Consider the following 20291-nt stretch of genomic DNA (forward strand, 5'->3'; position numbering starts at 1 on the left):
CATTTATTTCCTTAGATTTCAAATTCAAAGTTAAGATTGCACAATATTTCTAATATTCCCAATATTTTACTTAAGGACTAATGATATCTTTGATATATAAAATCTACAAGTGTCTTGATTTTTACAAAGACTCATCTAAATGAGTGATTTACTTTAAATGTTGACTTCTTATTTTTGGTGACTTATGGTGTTTCAGAGTATCTGGTAATGTATATATAATTGTAAAAATCCAATAATTATTTCAAATCCTTTTTTCAAATGAAATCTTTTTAGGGAAGAGAGAAGACAGATAAAGGAATATGAGACAGTGCTAGTCAGGATGATATAAAATAGTAATCAGGCAAAACTCAGTGAAAAAAAACAGATGACTATCAAAGATGTTTATAAATATTTAATAAATTCATGTTGTGTATTAGCTCTGAAATATGCAATGCTTAAATCAATGTGAATTCACAAAACCATGACATGTTAAAACATCTAATAAATTAATAAACTATGATCATAATATATATTATAAAAGAGACTTTTATATTCTTTAGACTCCTTTTACAGATATAAAGAGCAACTTTAGAATCCTAAACCTTCACTCAATTCTGCTCATCTTAGCTGTATATACTAAACAATAGATACTCAGAAAATAACTTGTTGAATTCTAATGAATTAAATTGGTTGTAGGATCATGAAAGTTAGCTGTGACAATCTTAGCCAAATGAACATATATCACATTAAAACAAATAGGGCATTTCTCAGTTCACCCCTTCCTTGGCATGGCAAAAGCCCAAATACTAAGAGGAAGGTAAGTTGGGAATTTAGGTGGTAACTATCTCATCCTTTCATGTGATCAGTAGTTCACCACCAATACCACCCAATGGTCATTGAGAAATATGCAACCCTAAGTTATGAAAACTCCCTCAAATTTCCAAATTCTTTAACATACTGTGCTGAGGGGATCATATCCCCTCCCCCTCCTGAGTAGCCTGACCTATCTGTCAACATTCCTCACATAACACGGTTATGCCAGGTTTATGTCCATTATGGGTTCTATGTCAATAAAAAGGAGGGGGCAGGTCTTTTCTGGGCTTTTACCTTCTTAGATGGACACGGGGCTAGAGAGACAGGTGAGGGGAGAGAAAGATAAATGGAGGCTAGGACACGTGATTTGAGATCTTAGACTAAGGCAGTGATATTTAACTTTAGTTTTATCTACCCTTTCTATTAATAAACTTTATAAAACATATATCTGGGTAGAAATATTAATTTAATTTTAACAGTGAGAACCTTCATTTCCAGTATGACAAAATTTAAAAGAATTTTCCTTTAAGTCTGGTTCATCATTCTGACTTTAATGTGAATGACATTTGTTCAAGACATTAAGAGACTGAAACTTTAGTGATAACAATAAAAATATCTAATATGATAGCTTGCCATTTTTTTTGCTTGTGTATTTATTTTTAGAATTTCAAGAACCATATGCTGTAGTAGTGCTTCTGGAGAAAGATCTAATTGTAGTCGACCTTACACAAAGCAAGTAAGTTCCCAATGTGCAGATTACTTCTAACTTTATTTCCATGGCTTTCGTCTGATTATAATTTGAAGTAGTCAAGGACTTTGAAAAGAATCATCTTTCTTTTGACATAAAAGAAACTATTTGTGAACATGTTTTACTCAAAATATTAGAAATAGGTTGAAATTGTTTGGAAATGAAAAAATGCCAATATGTTTTGGGAAAGCCCTGTGCTAGCTAAAGAGGTAACTAAAAGATGACCTCAAACATCTAGAGAGTTTCATTTGAAGATTCAGACCACGGGAAACATACCATGTCTATTACTGCACACTTTATTAAAAATACAGACCTCTTATTAGTCAGGTGAAAAAGTTAATTATATTCTGATAAAGGTATTATACTATGCATTATGTCTTTAAGTAGACAAATTGACAATGAGGAGGAACTGGAGCTGAGGGAGGGGGTTGGAGAGAAGGAAAACTTTTTTCTCTAGTTATTTCCATTGTGGGCATTAACGAACTCAAAATAACTCAAAATAAATTAAGTGTTGATGCCAGAGGTCTAGTACTTCCTCTATTCTTTATATCAGTAGCAGTGAACTTCAAATTAACAAATATTTTCTCTACTACATATTTTCATTTTAAGTTGTATTTGACTTGAGACTTAAGAACCTCCTCACCCTGTACCGCAGATATCAGTCTATTTTCTAGATTTTATTCAAGTCTAGAGATGAATATAAATCCTCATGCGTTCTGACAAATCCAGGCTGAGTTTGTATTCTTTGGTTTAGGCCAGAGCAGCAACATATCAATGTTGTTATACTGATAGATAGAACCAGGTCCCTCCGATTCTATTTGTTTGTTTGTTTGTTTATTTTAACAACTTGATGTTCATATATATTTTCTTCATATCTAATGATTTATAGTTTTTTTCTTAAGGTGCTTTCTTCATTATGCTCTTCTGATTATCCTCATTTTCTCAAACTGTGCTTCTTTTGTAAACTCCCCCTGTAATCTAAGTATCTGTTAACATCATAAACAACCACTATATTAGCCCTTTATATTCACTTATTCAGAAAGTCTACCCATCCACATGTTTTCAGCTCCCATGCCTAGACTTATCAATTAAAATTTTGATTCTCAAACAATTATCATAACCTTCTGTTTTGTGTCATGTTTTCAGATCTCTAAGATTGCTGTCCTTCAGGGGCATAGCAGCAGAAATACAACTTGTCAAGAACTGACATCATCCCCTCTCCAAATAATCACCCATTCTCAATGTCAATGCCATATTCTTTTCCTTATCCAATTCACCTGCAACCATTTTCAACATCATTATATTCTTAATATAATTATACTTAATCACTTATACCAAATCACTCAATGGGTACTGCTAAGACTTTTTTTTCCCCTCAATTTCTTATATGTTTCTATTATTTCCATTTTTAAGCCATCAGTCTAATCTAGTCTAGTCCAGGCATTTATCACTTTTTATCTGCACACCTAAAATATTACCTTCTAGTGGTTGTTTCTCTATTTAGGAATTCCCCACTTCCCTTCCCCTCAAATCACCTCAATAATTGTCATCATGTCATTGTACTATTGATTACTTCTATTAAATCAAATCTCCTATGTTTCCTCTTTAACACAATTCATTTACCATCATTATATCCTTTTAATCTCAACACCATTAACACTTGTTCTCCGGCAACATGGAATTTATCTAGTCAACCTAGCTAATCTATTTGTTATTCATTAAACACAAATTTGCCACTTCCACCTCTGTCCTTACATATGATACTGTTTTCAACTGGAATCTAGTTTTGTCATTTCCATTTTATTTAATTCCTGCATGAAATCTTCCTCATTCTCCCTCTCAGAACACCACTTTGTTTCCAAACTCATTTATGCTTTTTAAAAATTAATATTTAAAATATTTAAATGTTGCTTCATAATGTTCAAATATTTTCACATGTACATTTGGTAACTTTGTTAGAATTCAAGCTCCTTGAATGTAGGGACTATATCTTTTATTCCTTATATATTTCCTCATACCTTCTGGTCCTGTGAGACCATGCTCCTTAAAGAACAGGGCAATACAAACGGGTATGGGTCTATAGACCTCTGGTCTGAAAGAAATTATACTAGGACCAATGGAGGAGGGGTAAGGATGAGCCTATGATTTCATCATTTAGGGAACTCTCAATGTAGAAACTCCTTCCATTGATGCCACTCATCAGCCTGTCTATAAAATATAGAGATCACTGAAAAACTAAATGGCCCATGATCATACAACTAATGTGTGATAAGAGGCAGAACTTGAAACCTGGTCTTCCTAACACCACGCTACCTCTGTGAAATCAATAAGCCTATAAGAAATCAAATAGTAAGGCATGTAGGAATTTTTATAATACTAAATAACAAATAAATAGTAGACTGCCCTTATTGATAGTATTCTAGTTTTTGATGTTAGTTCCATAGTCCTACATTCATTGCCTACATGACATCAACAGTTATGGTCATTTAAAACAACATTTTTGAATGCATATACTCAGAGGTTCTCTTTACTCAAGTGATATCTGTAAATGTGCTCTTTGCTTGCATGGACATGTCTTTAGTGTACATAATTCTTTTATGTTGCTCCTGTTTCAAAGATGTAATATAGACAAGGTGAGTATTTCTAAAATGAGAGAGTTGGAAGAAACCTCAAGTGGTTTAGATCTTGCCTTTATTTAAATGGATGAATAAACCAATCAGGACAGATCATAGTCTTTGAGCTGGATGGAACCTTAAAAGTCACATGTCCAAACCACTTCTTGTGTTATAGAAACTAAGATTTAAGAAGTTTAAATAAATGTATTGCCCAGGATCATGTAGGAAGTAAATGATGAAACTGGATTTGTACCCTCTTCTTTATAAAACCAGTATTCTTCCCATTGCCTCTGTCTAGTTTTTTTGGTTATTTTTTTTAATATCAGCTATTCCATATCCCCTATAAATAATCTTTCCATTTTTTTCACATGTAACCCCTCCCCCAGTTAAAAAATAGCACCTTGCAACCAACTGACATTTTTCTGCCCTGTACCATTTACTTTCTAAACCGTAGAATCATGATACCACATCTAAAAGACACTCCAGTAATCATTCACTTGAATTTCTTTAACATTCCTGTTAGGGAGTCATACAATTTTTTTTTTAATCAGCACAGTTCTAGTAACAAGAGACTCTACTAACTAAGAAACCCATTCCATTATAAAATTGCTCTAATTGTTCAAAAATTCTTTTTTATTGAGACACAATTTATTTCCATCTACAGTACTAGTTCACCCACTGGAGTAATGCTGAATAAATCTACTTTTTTTTCCAGACGACAACCTTTTAAATATTTGAAGATTCCTATCATTCCCTACTTTCCTCCTCTCCCAAAGCTTCTCTTTTCCAATCTAAGCATTTCCAGCATCAAGGTAGCATATAAAGAAATTCCTATTTGCAAATGCTGAATATATATCCTTACAATGCCAAAATTTCCCAAAGGCCTTTCTACTCTCTTTATATGAAGGACCTTTTGAAATAGTTAAATTAGGCTAAAATTAGGAAGCTCCAATGTTTTTTATTCTAAATTTTCTATCTATCTGGATAACAGAAGAATCATGAGACTTTTTTTTCATCTTAAAAGGACTATAAAGTAAATTTACTAATGAAAATATGTAGACTTATTTTACTCGAGTTGTCATTTAGCAATTAAAACAAATAGGGATGCTATAATAAGATCAACTGTGTAAAATTAGTATTTTTAGGCAACTCACTGAAGTAAATATGAGAAATGTTTAATAATGCGGGTAGAATCCCATCTTAATAAACCTGGTAAGATAACCAGTTTGCTGTTGTATTAAAAGATCATTAAATTAAAAGGGAAAGAAATAGTATATCATTTATTTTTTTCTTTAAGGAACATTTTATATACTTTATCTTCGTAAGCTATAATTGTTTATTTGAATATGATTTTTATGATTATGCACAAAATAAAACATTTTGAAAAATGTGTAGTTTATTAAGAACATTTAACATTTTACAAATACTAAAGTTACCTTTCATATAAAGATAGCACGTTTAATAAAATTACCTTATAAAAAGATTTGACCTTGTGATAATATCTGTTATAAAGAACTGTGTTAAATAGAATTCATTGTGTCAACACTAAAAAAGCCATGTTAGCATGGTACATTGGTTGAGATGTAGAACAGAAGCATATAATCATAGTTATTAAAACAGAATCTAGGGGGCAGCTGCTCAGTGGATTGAGAGCCAGGTCTAGAGACAGGTGGTCCTAAGTTCAAATTTGCCTTCAGATACTTCACAGCTATGTGACCCTGGGCAAGTCACTTAACCCCCATTCCCTAGCCCTTACCACTCTTCTGCCTTTGAGCCAATACACATAAGACAGAAGGTAAGGGTTTAAAAAAACAAAACAAAACAAAAATCTACCCATATGTTGTGTTAAGTTGTAAAGATTGTCTTTCTAAAGAAACAATATTGATAATAAAATACATGCTTAGGAAACTTATAAAATAATATTTAAGAACTCTGGTGTTCTCAATAATTTAGAAATTTTTCTTGGTCACTATTGATGTGCTGTTTGATTTTGCTTAATTGTGCTTTTCCTTTTTTTTTCCATCTTTTACAAAAGATGATTCACTAGAAAGGGGAGAGGGAGGGAAATATTGAGAAATGAGAGTGACCTAAAAGAAAATTAAAAATAGAAGGTAAAATGGAAAAAAAGAGTAACTTAAAAAAGAACTTTCTGGGAGTTTTTTCATTGTGCCATAAACTAATATATTGTCTTCATCTATTAGTTTTCCGATCTTCGAAAATCCTTATCCCATGGACATTCATGAATCACCAGTTACCTGCACAGCATATTTTGCTGACTGTCCTCCGGATTTGATTCTAGTACTGTATTCTATAGGAGTTAAGCATAAAAAGCAAGGATACAGCAATAAGGTAAAAGAGACATATGAAGGACAATTTATTTTTATTTATGTCCATATTTTATTGACATGTATTTTTAGAAGTCTGAAGCACAGCATGTGAAGCAACATGATGTATGACTTTCCAGATGAAAATGTGGATGTTTCTAATAACATTAATTGGCTTTAGAATCTCCTAAGTGGGGCTTTTAAAGGCTTCTCAGATGCCTATTGTGTGCAGTCTTATGTTAAGCAATGGAAAAAGATAGAGCATTTATAAGACATTCTCTCATGGAGTTGTTCTACAGAAAGACCTAACATACAAAATGATACATAAAGGCCTAGGAGGGGTATAAATGAAGTATTATGCAAGCTTTAAGGAGGAAAAAATCATTATTGACTGGGAAGATCATGAAATAGCTGACATTTGAAATGAGTTTTAAGAAGGATGGAATTGGGAGAAAGGTTTGAGGGGAGGATATCCTAAACATAGGGAGCAAAAAAGTCTTGGAAGGAGAACATCAGTGTTTGTTAGAGAGTAAGCAATGCTGTCTAAAGTGGATTATAAAATACATGGAAGGAAGTAGCATGAGATGAGACTAAAATCAGATTGTAGAGTACTTTGAATGTCAGAGTCAACAGTTGAAATCTAGAAATAGTAGGAAGCTATTGAAAGACGTTGAATAGAAGTGACGTGACCAGACAGAGATGACAGAAGTCTCCAACAAACATGCAGGCTAGACACTTGGGAGCCCCTACTGACAATTGGAAAGCTGGGCTATATGACAACTCATGGATCCTCCCTAAGGGTAAATGAGTAGGGTCCACATAGGTCTAGAGTAAGCTTCCTGAAGCTTCTTGTGCCAGATCAAGTCTTTTGAAACCATTCGCATCCAGACCAAAATGATCTAAGTGGGAGGAGTAACTCTAAGATTAGTTAGATCCTTGTATCTTGAGTGACTCTGGGATTTGCCCTGGGTAATTTTGAGATTAAAAGCATTAAATAGTTTGGTACCTGGGGAAAGAACTGATGTCATGGATTATCAAAGCCTAATCTACTGAATGAGAAATAAAAGGGCAAGGTTTACTTAGAGCACTCTATATCTTGGGCTTTTCTTTCAATAATCCCCTAGGACTCTGAGAATCTAGCACATGGAGAAATAATAATGTCAGGGTGAATTATCCCCATTTAAAAAAAGGCTTCATGACTAGTGTTAATGATTTCTTAATTGTCAAATCTAACAACCTTTTCTCAAACCTTATTTATCTTGTTATCTCTGGCATTTGACAATATTGATCACTTTTTCATCTTGGATACTTTTTTCTTTCTTGGTTTTCCTGCTATAATTCTTACTATTTCATCTTAATCTCTTTTGCTGCATCTTCATGTATGTCACACTTACTAAAACTTGGTGTCCCCCAAGGCTCTTTTCTGTGCCTTTTTTCTTCAGATGATTTTAGTTGGTGAATTCATCAACTCCCATGACTTTTGTTATCACCTCTGAGATGATCGCCAGATATATCCAGTCTACCTTCCTGAGCTCCAGTCTCATATCACCAACTTCTTCTTGGACATCTTGAACCGAATATGCTGCAGACATGTCAAATTTAACATTTCCAAAATGGAATTCATTATCTTCCTCCCCGTACTCTCCTATGTATCTTCTGAAATTTCTTGTTACTGTACAAGGTACCACCATCTTCCTAGTCATCCAGGCTCACAAGCTTGGTGTTATCTTCAATTAATCCCTCATTCACAGGCACCCAAAGCATCCAATCTGTTATCAAGTTTTGTTTCAACTATCAAAACATTTCTTATTCAAATATGCATATGTGAATATGCCCTTTTCTATCCATTCCTGTGACTGTAGTTCAAGCATTCATCCCTTATCATCTGGACTATTTAATAAGTTTCCTCATAGATCTCTCTGCCTCAGAAGGAATTAAGAGGCCTTTGTATTTTGAATGGAGTGGGGTGATTTTGGCCTGCATGGAAAAGAATGTTTTGGAGGGACCAGCTTTATTAACTTTCACTGGGGTCCCAGGGGTATTGATCTTGAAGATATTAACAACTATTACCTTGAGAATAATACACTAATTTCTCACCTCACACACCCAGATTACACTTTTTTTAATTTTTAATGATCATTTTCTGAGATTTTGCAATCCATGTTTTTCCCTCCCTGTCACCCCTCCCCTTTCTAAGATGACAGGTAATGTGAAATAGGTTGTATATGTGTTATTATACAATACATATGTCCGTGTTCATCATGTGAAATAAAACACATATCATTTACACTAGAAAAGATTCATGGAGGAAATAAAATCTGCATTCAGACTTGGTTCTTTCTATAGCAGTGGATAGCTTTTTCTGTCATGAGTCCCTTGGACCTAACTTGGATCCATGAAATGATGATAATAGTTAAGTCCTTCATAGTTGATTATCACACATGATTGCTGTTACTGTATATACTGTTCTCCTGGTCTTCTAACTTTACTTTGCATCATTTCATAGGAATCTTTCTAGGGCTTTTTGTGATCATCTTTGTCATTTCTTATGGAACCAGGAGTATTATCTTAGGATCATATACCAGTCTTCCTATACTTTACTCCCTTTGGGTTACACTGGCCTACTTCCTGCTTCTTGCAGGGTATTCCTTCCGTATTCCTGGCCTCCACCTTGAAGCAGCTTTCATTACTGGTGTCAACATGGAAATCTAGACATCCCCAGTTTATTTAGTTGGGAGGTATTTAGGGTTAGAGAAAGCCTAACTCTAGAATACTCCTTAGTTTAAAATATTACCCAGATTCTAATTTCCTACCTACAAATCAGTTCAGAGCCCACAATGCTAATCACTACTTTTTCTAGGGTCAAGCCTATAACCTGAGGGCAGGGGTGGGGGGAGTGGTAATGGAAATCCAGTCCACCAAAATGTTGACAGTGTTAAGCAATATGAATTATAATTTTTATGTCATTAATGAGAAATTGCTTTTCCTTTTTGCAATTCATCAAAACTGGGCTCTAAAACTTATTTCATATTAGCTTTCCTGTACAGATGCTTAATTCCAAGCAAACTGAACTACTTCATGAAACTGGCACTCCATCTCCCACTTCTCTTCATTCATGTTCAGGCCAACTCCCATGCCTGAGTGTATATCTTCTTCGTCTCCAGCTGGCAGAATCTTTTTCTCCTTTAGTGCTCAGATCTTCCCTTGTCTGTAGCGCCTATTGTGATCTTTCTGAACTGAAAGTGTTTTCTTCCTCTTCAGATTTTTCTTAGAGCATTTTGAATTTCTCATTTACTCAGATCACATTATACCTTAATTATTTGTACTATTTCCTGATGTCTCTGAAGGGATTTGGGGTATTCATTGGAAATCTAGCTTTTCAAGTTATTACCCAGTGTTTTTGCTACAAATTATGTTTCCTACCTGGTAGAATAATGAACCCCAGTTTACCTAAATTAAGAGCATTTGCTTTGTTCTCTTTTGTAACTGCTTTCCCTTAAATATCAGTTCATTTTGCTGTTCATGAGTAAAAGTGCTAAATATCTAACATTAATTATATCCATGGCTCTTCTTCTTGCTTGATCTATCATCAAATAGTTTCTCTTAATCCTACTACTACTTTGACTATTAAGTGTGCCAGCTGAGTCTATTAAAACTCATGTTACCTAATCTCAACTGGGCTCTCATTATAAGAGCAACTGTTCTGCTTCTCTTATTAGCTATTACATTCTCCATTTAGATGGATTCATTCATTTGTGAGGGTAGGAAATGATTAGAGCAACTGATTACTACCCTTAAAGTACCTAACAACTTGCTATGTACCCTGATACCTTTATCTGATATTGTTGTTATTGTCATTCAGTAATTTCAGTTCTGCATGACTGTATGACCCCATTTGGAGTTTTCTTGGCAAAGATACCAGAGTGGTTTGTCATTTCCTTCCCAAGCACATTTTACAGCTGAGGAAACTGAGGTAAAGATGGCGAAGTGTCTTGCCCAAAGTTACGCAGCTTATAAGTATCTGAGGGCATTCGAATTCAGATCTTCCTGACTCCAGACCAGCCTCTAGCCATTTTTCTGCCTAGCAGTCCTTTATCAGATGAGAATACCTCTATTGCTTCTAGTCAATTAAAGACATTAAACTAGGTATAAAAGTCCTTAATCATTTTGGAATAAGCAAAATGCTCCACACATTGGATGAAGAGATGCCACTACACAGGAAGTATATAGGGATTGTCTTAGGAGAAAGTTATCTCTATTCTACTTCAGCCCCCCCTACATTATCCTTTCCAGACTCCCTGTCAGCAGAGAAATTTTACCTCCCCCTTTTTTTACTGGAAAAAATCAAGGGTATCTTTCGATATCTCTCTTTAATCCTCTATTCTAATGATGGCCAACTTTTTAGAGACTGAGTGCCCAAACCTCAATCTTCATCCCACATGTGAGCTCCGCCCCCAGACAGGGGAGGGAAGAAGTGCTCCTATTGGGCTGCTAGGCAGAAGGGTGGGTGATGAGAGAAATGACCTCAAGCACACCGGGTGGGAGGGGGGATAGGGGAACAGCCCCTTCCAGCACACATGCTATAGTTTCACCAACACAACTCTATTCTTTACATCAAAAGCTTTATATATCATACTTCTATTCTCTTGCTGTTTGTGCTAGTTTCTGACAAAGGAGACTCTTATCCTTGCTGAGGTCAGTCCTTCTACATGTTCTTTTGAGCCTATCCATTCCCAATTACCCTGTAACTTGTCCCCCTCATTCTCTTTCTAAATGGTCTCAATCTTCATTTAACCCCCTCAAACTACTGTCTTTTATCTCTCTTTTACAATCAAACTAGAAAAAGTCATGTTTGATTCCAATCTCTTATCCCTTATAATCTGGTTCTCCTTCTATCTCCCTAATTGCTCCTTCTTAGTCCCCTTTGCTATCTGGATCTTCATCCAGAACATGCCCTCTAACTATATGTATATCTCAGGGTTCTGTCCTAGACTCTCTTCTCTTTCTATATAGCTTCATTTAGTTATCTCAACAAAATCTACAAATTTAATCATCATCTCTCTGCTAACAGTTCTCTAATCTACCTATCCTGCCCCAATCTCTTTGATGACCTCCAAATCCAACTGTCTTTCAGACGTCTCAAGCTGGGTTTCTGGTGTCTTAAACTCAACTCATCCAATATTGAACTCATCTTTTCTCCTATACTAGTGATGACAAACCTTTTAAAGATCAAGTGCCTAGAGCCCCCCTTATCCCACATAGGAGGGAGAAAGCACTCCCATTGGGCTGCTGGGTAGAGAGGAGTAGGTGATTTGCAGAAATGTCATCATGTCTGGTGAAGAAGGAGAAGGGAGCATCTCTTCCTGAGTCCTTTTACCTTTCTAGTAACGAATTCAGATAGCCATGGCATGTGCCCTCTTTGGCATGCTTGCCATAGTTCTGCCATCACAGCCCTATACCCTCCCCACCTCTTACCATCACATTATTGTGGAGGGCCACACTATCCTCCGAATTCTTCAGGCCCAAAACCTAGAAGTCATCCTGGACTCCTATCTCTCAACCCCCTACTCATTATTATCCAATCTGTTGCTGAAACTTGCAATTTCACCTCTGTAACATCCCCCATCGCTCCTCTGACTCTGCCAGAACTCTAGTGCAGACCCATATCACCTCCCAACTGGGTTTTTGCAATAGATTGCTGGGAGCTCTCCCTGCCTCAAGTCACTCTCCATTCCAATGGAATTCAGCCACTAATGTGATATTTTTAAATGTCAGGTCCAATTCTGACTCTTCTCTACTTAATAACTCCAGTGTCCTCCTTTTGCCTCCAGGATCAAATACAAAATCCTATTTGATATTCAAAGCCTCCCTTTACTTTCTAGTCTTCTTATACTTACCACTTAACAAGTATTCTTCAATATAGTAACACTGCGCTCCTTGCTATTCCACAAATAAGACACTCCATCTCTCAGCTCTGGGAATTTTTTCTGGCTGTCACCTATGCCTAGAATATTCTCCCTTCTCAACTCCAAACTTCTGACTTCCCATGCTTCCTTTAAATCCCAACTAAAACCCCATCTTTTAAAGGAAGCCTTTTTAAACCTCTCTGTTAATTATTTCCTATAAATACAGTATAGAGCTTATTCCTATATATTTGTTTTTTATGTTGTGTCCCCCTGTAGATTGTAAGCTCCTGGAGGGCAGGGAGAATCTTTTACCTCTCTTTGTATCTGCAGACCTTAGCACAGTGCCTGGCACACAATAAAGATTGATTGATCTGCTTCACAAATCTTCAGTAGCTGCCCATTTCCTCTATAATAAAATTTAAACTTCTTAATCTGTCATTTAAAATCCTTGACATCATGACTTCAGCCTACTTTTACAGAGTCATTTTACATTATTTCCCTTCAAGAATTTTAGGATTTAGTCACACTAGACCTATTTGCTATACCTTAAAATCATTTTGTAATCTCCGACCTCCATGCCCTCTTATAAATTGTCAGGATTGTACTCTGTCTTAACCTTTGGCTGTTACTCTTTAGATTCCCTCAAGGCTTTTCTCCAGATTATAAGCATTTGCTCCTTTCTCAAATAATTCTGTATACCATAAAGGTTTACATATGGTATCTAGTTCCTTAAAGGCAGGTACTATTTTTGGTTTTTCTCTTTGTATTCTCCTTTGCGTAACATTGACTTGCATGTAGATGATGTTTAAGAAATATTTCTTAAGAGAATGAGTAAAAATTTTGCCTTCCTGTTGTTTCCACTCCAATGCACTTGATTCCTTTATTTCTGAGCACCTAAAAGCTGTCAGTTTTGTTTTTGCAGAGAATTGCTTCTAATCTGCCTCTCATAAAATGTCTGACTATTACTCAATCCAAACTTTGAACAAATATTAGTACATCTTTTCCAACTAATAATGCCTTACTTTTACCTGTATAATCTATTTGAGTTCTATGACAATTCTAGGAACTATCATTATTTTCCCTTAAAATCATAGAATTACAGAATTTCAGAGTTGGAAGGGAACTCACAACTATCTAGTCCAACCCATACCTGAAAATAAATTCCCCCATAAAATACCCAGTCCCTGATTGAAGACTATCAATGAGGAGGAACCCACTATCCTCAAAATCAGCCCATTACATTTGGGGACAGCTTTAGTTGTTAAGAATTTTTTTTCTTAATATCAACTTATATTTATACATCCTTCACCCATTTTACATGGTTCTTTCTCTGGCCACACTCAAGAACCCCAATTCTTTTTCATAACAATTCTTTGTATCAATAAAGATCACTGTCTTGTTCCCCGTGGGTCTTCTTCTTCAGACTGCTTCTCTCCAGTTCCTTCAATCAATCTTCATATGTGATTGACTAAAAGCAATCCACTATGTTGATTGACTCCTGTTAGAAGTTCTCAAGCTTAAGAATTTCTTCCTGAACTGTGGCTCCCAGAAGTAATTATGACACACCAGTATGAGTATGGTATGAGTACGTTAAGAGTACAGAGGAGCTATCACCTCCTTATTCCTGGGAGTTATAACTCCTTACAGGAACTGGCATTTACATTCACTTTTTCAGTTGCCACTTCACACTACCTACTCTTTTGAGTTTGGAGTCCACTGAAACCCACAGATCTTTTTCAGACAAAATATTAACCTTGCCTCCTCCATCTTGTGTTTGTGAAACTGATTTTTTAAACTCAGGTATAATATTTTACATTTATCTATCCCTACTGAATTTCGTCATCTTATTAGATCCAACCTAATACTCGAGCCAGTTAGGATCTTTTTGGATCCTGATGGTTTCATCCAGTGAGTTATCTATATGTCTTTAACTTTGTGTCATCAGAAAATGTTACAAGAATGTCATCTATTCTTTTATTCAATAAAATTATGAAACTTTAAACAGTCCAAAGTCAACTATATAGATTCCTAGGATACTCTACTGGAGAAAGTTGACATTGAACCATAAATGCCTATTCAAATCAGTTCTAAATCTGTCTAGTAATATTTTCATCCAGTCCTGTAAAGGATAATTTTAGAATTGTGACCTAAACTATATTAATTATTGGTCACCATGGATATCCCAACTAACAAAAAAAAATTACCCAAGTCAGTCTGGAAATTTATGATGATTTAATTAATATAGTGGAAAGAAATTTAAGAAGAAGGGAAAAGGAAAGGGTGTGCCAGACAGGAAGATTAGAGGCTCTAGAAGGTAAGGTTTTGGAGAGTAAAAGAGGAAGGAATCCGCCTGAACTTCAAGAGGGCTCAGCCAAGATACCTGAACCTGAATCAGCTCAAGGGCAAACTCACCTCCAAAACCCAGACTCCACCACACCAAGATGTTGGAATGCTTAGCACGCTTCCAGTCAGAGACACCTCTCCGGGAAAAGAGACCAAAGAGAGGAAGTGACGTGCCCTATATAGATGATTTTATGTCAGTTTCCTGCATCTCATCTGTACCAATGTTAGCTTAGTTTGACTTAGGACAGCCTAGGGGTCTGTCCGCTGTTTCTGCACATGTCTGTTGAAGGCCATTTTCTCAGATACTTAATTCTTGAGTATGGTGCAGACATTCCTGACCTTGTTAAACTAAGTAGGGTGGAGAAATGTAGAGTTCCCAAGACTTGATTCTGTTAGACCAAGTATCTCCATTGTTACTAATCAGGAAATAGCTAAATCAAATCTTCTAAAGTATGGTCTGAGTATAGTGGAGTAGTTTTAAAATTCACAGTCCTTACCTCTCTATAATTCCTTTAAGAATAATGAAGTAGTTTAGTTTACCTAGAACTTAAAGTATTTTATATAGTGACAGCATTCTCCCAATCTATCAGTGGAATAATCCTTTCGAAAAAGGAAGTAAGATTAGTCTGTTTTTGATGAAACTGTGGTGGCTTTTTGTAATCACCTCTTTCATTGTTACATGTTCACTAATCATTTCTTTAATGATCCATTTCAGAATTTTCCCAGAAGACAAAAGTCAAGCTCATTGGCCTACAGTTGCAGACTCTATAATGCTCTCCCCTTCTTTTTTTTTAAACGAGGGTAACATTTTTTTTCCTCGCTAGTTATATGGTACCTCTCCTGTTCTCCATGATCTCTAAATGCCACTGACAATGGCTTAGCAGTCACATAGGCCTGAATTGAGGATACCTAGGGTACTTACTAGCTCCTAATATATCTTGAATCTAAACTCATTAGCCATTTTTGTTAGGTCCCTCTTTAACAATCCAAAAGGCACTCTCCCAGGCAGACAAAATAGACATAAGCATTTCCTCTTTCTCCCATTTTTCAGTTATCTTAATTCCATCTGCCTCAAGCAATAGTCTTACACCTTCCTTAGGTCTCATCTTCTCTCCAATATAGCTTAAAATAAAAACAGGAACAAACCTTTTTTGTTGATCTTAGCTTTCCCCACAGCACTTTTAGTTTTAGCTCTCATGCTATTCTTTTATTTTTAAATCCTTACCTTCTGTCCTAGTATTAGCTCTAAGACAGAAAAGCAGAAAGGACTAGGTGTCAGGGTTAAGTGACTTGCTCAGGGTTATACTAGGAAGTCTCTGAGGCCAAATTTGAACCCAGAACTTCCTGATTCCAGGCCTGGTGTCCTTCTACTGTGCTACTTAGCTGTTCCTTGTGATATTATTCTTATAGTACCATGCCATGCTGTCATAATCATCTTGCCCTTGCCAATCCTGCCCTTCCCTCCAATCTTCTGCACATATATTTCAATAATCTAAATTGCATTGGGGAGTTCCCTGTGTATCCACATCAGTCTCTTCGAACACGCATACTTTTTTCTTCTTCATCAAACTTGTTTCAGAATTCATTTAGCTTTTTTTTGAGAGAGAAATGATGGTAAGGAAAACTTTAAATTATAATAGAAATGCACTTAGAGATTTGATGATATTTGTTTTATGATGTAATTAAAGCCTTTACAAAGCATTGTGTAGCTATTATATGTGCATATTTAAATGTTTTAAAAAATAAACCAGTGACTTTTTAAAAAATGTCTTAATGCACTCAGACTTCAAAATAATGGAAAATTAATATATGATTTCTGATTATTCTTTTTAGGAGTGGCCAGTCAGTGGAGGGACCTGGAACATTGGGGCCCAAACATATCCTGAAATTATTATTACAGGGTAAGTAAGTGGAAGATTATTCGTGAATTAATTGACCATCAAGAATTTGTTGACCACTTTGGTTATTGATTTGTGCCATGTGTTGTGGGGAATAGAAGTGAAGCAAATGACAACAGTTCTTGACATTTAAGAACTTACTATCTAATCTCATTGGGAGTATAGGACCAAGACACCTCAAATAGTTTTTAATGCAAGCTGATTAATGTCTTTTCCCTTCCCAGCTAAACTGGTTATTCGTCTTTGAGGCAAGGTACCTGAACCAAACTCAGGTGACACAATTCATATATCTCTGACACTAAACCAGAGATAATTTCATCACTTTCATTAAGTGATTGCTTCAAAATCCCACTGAGTGGAGATACAAATGTTATGGGGTGCTAGAGGTGAGCCCCTGGGGTTCTTGCAAGAATACAAGACTCCAAAACTTAGCTTAAAAATAAAAAGAGAGATTTATTAATTTAGAAAGTAATGTTGAATCTGTCCAGGAGGATAGTGTTGGTGGAACAACAAGATTTTCCCTACTTACAGTTTGCCTGGGTTTGGGGGTTAAGATACTCAAATCCTGAATTCTGGGTTGTAAGCCCACGAATATCTGTATATATACATAAGCATGTATTTGTGTGTGTGTGTGTGTGTGTGTGTGTATACCTACTGTATAGAGGAAGAGAGATGAGAGAGACTTTACCTTCTACCTTTCTCTCCCCTCAGGTCAGGGTATTCATTGTTTTATGGATATGTTTCAAGTACATCCAATATATTCTCTACCAGTAGGCAACAGAAAGCAAGTGGTCAGAATAGCAAAGTGAACAGCAGGGGAAAATTCCCACCCCAGTCCTTCCCCCAAAGGGCAGGGCTCTCTGGATAAGGTTGCTTTTAGCCTTGGCATCTTTCTTTCACAAATCAATTTCCAAACAAGTAGGTGCCCCAGGCTACCTCTCAAGATTCTATGAACTCCCTCACCAAAGTTACCTGTGGAGTTGCTGTAGTTCACAATCAGTAGTTGACACATGCTGGTGTTATCTCACTCTGTTAGGATATCTTCTTCCTCAAAGAGAGAATTATCACTCTTTTATTAAACTCCCCATGTCTGGGGTCAGTTGGCACATTTCAGCTTTTTCCTTAGACCCACAGCTGACTCAGAAAACAACCCCTTAACTCATGAACATTTTCCCAATAACTTTGCTCTACCTAATTGGGAATAACCTGAATCACCTTAATATTAAAGGTAGGAAAAGTAAATCATTTTTATTTCTCATTGTGTCTTTGGTACTTGACATAAGCCAATTCATACAACCCCAAAGCTTTGATAGGTTTCAAGGAGGCACTTATCAACACTAAAAGTTAGAACCCATGTTATGCTGTATTTATGGACAAATGGCTATATATATATGTATATATATATATATATATATATATATATACAACATACATATTACATCTATATTTAGGAAATATCTGCATAAAGATGATAATTGAACCCATGAGAGCAAGCATTTCCAAAGGAGAAAGAATAAAGAGAAAAGAGAAGAAATCCTAAGCCACGTATTTGAAGGGAACACTCAGACTTAAAAAAGCAAAAGATATGTGGAGATTCAGCAAGGGAAATTGAAAAAATGTGATCAGAAAAGAAGGATTCAATCTAGGAGAGAACTATGCTTCTCATATGACATAATCCTGAGAACTTTTGCCGTCCTAGTTGCCCTCTTTAGGACATTTTCCAGCTCATCAGTATCCACTATTCCATGTCCAGTCTTTCCTGAGCATATCAGAGGAGGATTATCACATTTTTCTGCAGGCTGTGCCTCTCTTAATGTAGCATAAAATCTCATCAGCATTTTTAGCTGCTATATTTCATTCATGATTCCTAAGGCACAAATCTTATTGTTACTCTCCTGTTAAAAATATCAATTGCCTCTAGAAGTAATTCACCCCAATCTAGCACTTAAATATACTCCTTTGATCTGGCATTTAAGCATTTACCTATCATGTTCCTACCTACTTTCCAGGATTATTTAATATTCCTTTCCCTTATTGACATTATATTCTAGCTAAAATGCCCCATTGGTATTCCTTAAATTTGGATACCTTTGCACAGGCTAGCCCCCTGTTCCTGAAATTGATTCCTTCCCCAATTCTTTCCTTCCTCAGATCGAATGTTGTCTACTGTGTCAGGCCATTCTGGGTCATTTCAATTGTGAATTCTCACTTGTCAAATTAAATTTTCTGTGTGTAGCAAACCTTCTAATGACAAAAACTTCATTTTAAAAAATCTAACTAGTCCCTAAAATATAGCTTTGTAACTGATAGAGGTTTAATAAATGTTTTTGAGTCTGCAATCCATTAAAGCCTCCAAGTCTTTTTGAGATGATAAAGTTCTATCTAGGCATAGTTTTCCCAAATTTCAACAACCAGGCTTTAAAAATTCTAGACTAGAAGTCAGAAGATAAGAATTCCATGCTCTGTTACTAACTCATGGCTTATGTTTTCCACTTTGTAAAATGAGGTAGTTGAAAAGATGGTCTCAAAGGTCTCTTCAACTCTAATTCGTTTAGGAGATTTGGGCTCCATTTAACTTTACCTCATCTCAGCCTCAATTTCAGTTCAATTTAATAAAGCTTCCTCTGTAACTATGGGCAAATCACTTAACTTCTCTGGGATGACAATTTGTTCTTCCATAAAAGAGAATTATACTAATCATTAAGGTCCCTCTAATCTCTATCATATTTTGATGGGTTTTCTTTTATGTTGGAGAGAGATGACTTCAAGTCTTTCAAATGCCTCCCCAAAAGTATCTTTTTGCATAAGAGTGACTCTGGTCATCTTACTTTTTCCATACCACTCTCTTTTGGGGCAGTTTTCCCCATGCCCAATTAAGTTTGTCTTCTGTGCTTATTTTGGCCTGGTTACTATCTGTGGTGCTTGCCTCAGGTATAAAATTTCCTAGTTATATACCTAATCTTTATATTTTCCCTAATAAATTTAATCATATTATTTAAACTAGAGAATTACTAAAGTACCATCCTAGGCATAGGCATAATCTCTCTAGATCTAGATCCTCTCATAACATAGGTTATAGACATAACCTCTCTAGATCTTTTAGGCTCCTAGCTCTATTGTTCAGAGTAATAACTCTCCTATCTTTTTATCATCTGTGTATTTGATAAGCATACCACCTATACCTTTGACCAAGTCCTTTATAAGAATTTTAAAACTGCACAAGAACAAGTGGAATTCTCTGAAGCTTTCCATTAAAGCCTCTCTGCCTCTTGATGTTAAATTATTCATAAGTACTTAGGGTTGACCTGAGTCCACTTTATTACCATTTAGCCCACATTATTCCATCTCATTCATTAGATATAATATTAGAGATTTTAATATGCTTTATTAAAATACAGATAAACTTATAATCTCCATACCAAACTCTAAAGTACCTTTGGATTATTGGATAGCTCCCACTGTATTTCAAGCACTTAGTTATGATCCACACTCAAGCTTTCCTTGCCTACATACAGACTGTCAACAAAAGTAAAATATTTCTCTAGCCTCTTGGAAGATTTTTTAAAATGTTCATTTGTAGGAATTGACAGCTATGAAAATTATCAGTTTCTAAAGTCTTACTTTTTTGAGGATATAAATGTAACTGCACATTGCCTTCTCTTCCT

The 20291-nt window shown here is 35.6% G+C and overlaps 1 protein-coding gene across 10 annotated transcripts in view; it reads left to right on the plus strand.

Annotated features, from left to right (window-relative positions):
• Positions 1-20291, plus strand: part of STXBP5L (syntaxin binding protein 5L) — a 469360-nt gene that overhangs the window by 313610 nt on the left and 135459 nt on the right. For all 10 annotated transcript variants that reach the window (XM_056793510.1, XM_056793513.1, XM_056793507.1 and 7 more), the window contains exons 12-14: positions 1456-1528; positions 6357-6504; positions 16562-16629. In XM_056793510.1, the coding sequence (XP_056649488.1) occupies positions 1456-1528; positions 6357-6504; positions 16562-16629 (289 nt within the window). The remainder of the gene's footprint in view (positions 1-1455; positions 1529-6356; positions 6505-16561; positions 16630-20291) is intronic.

This window comes from Monodelphis domestica, chromosome 4, assembly GCF_027887165.1.
Source record: "Monodelphis domestica isolate mMonDom1 chromosome 4, mMonDom1.pri, whole genome shotgun sequence".
NCBI classification, from domain to species: Eukaryota; Metazoa; Chordata; class Mammalia; order Didelphimorphia; family Didelphidae; genus Monodelphis; species Monodelphis domestica.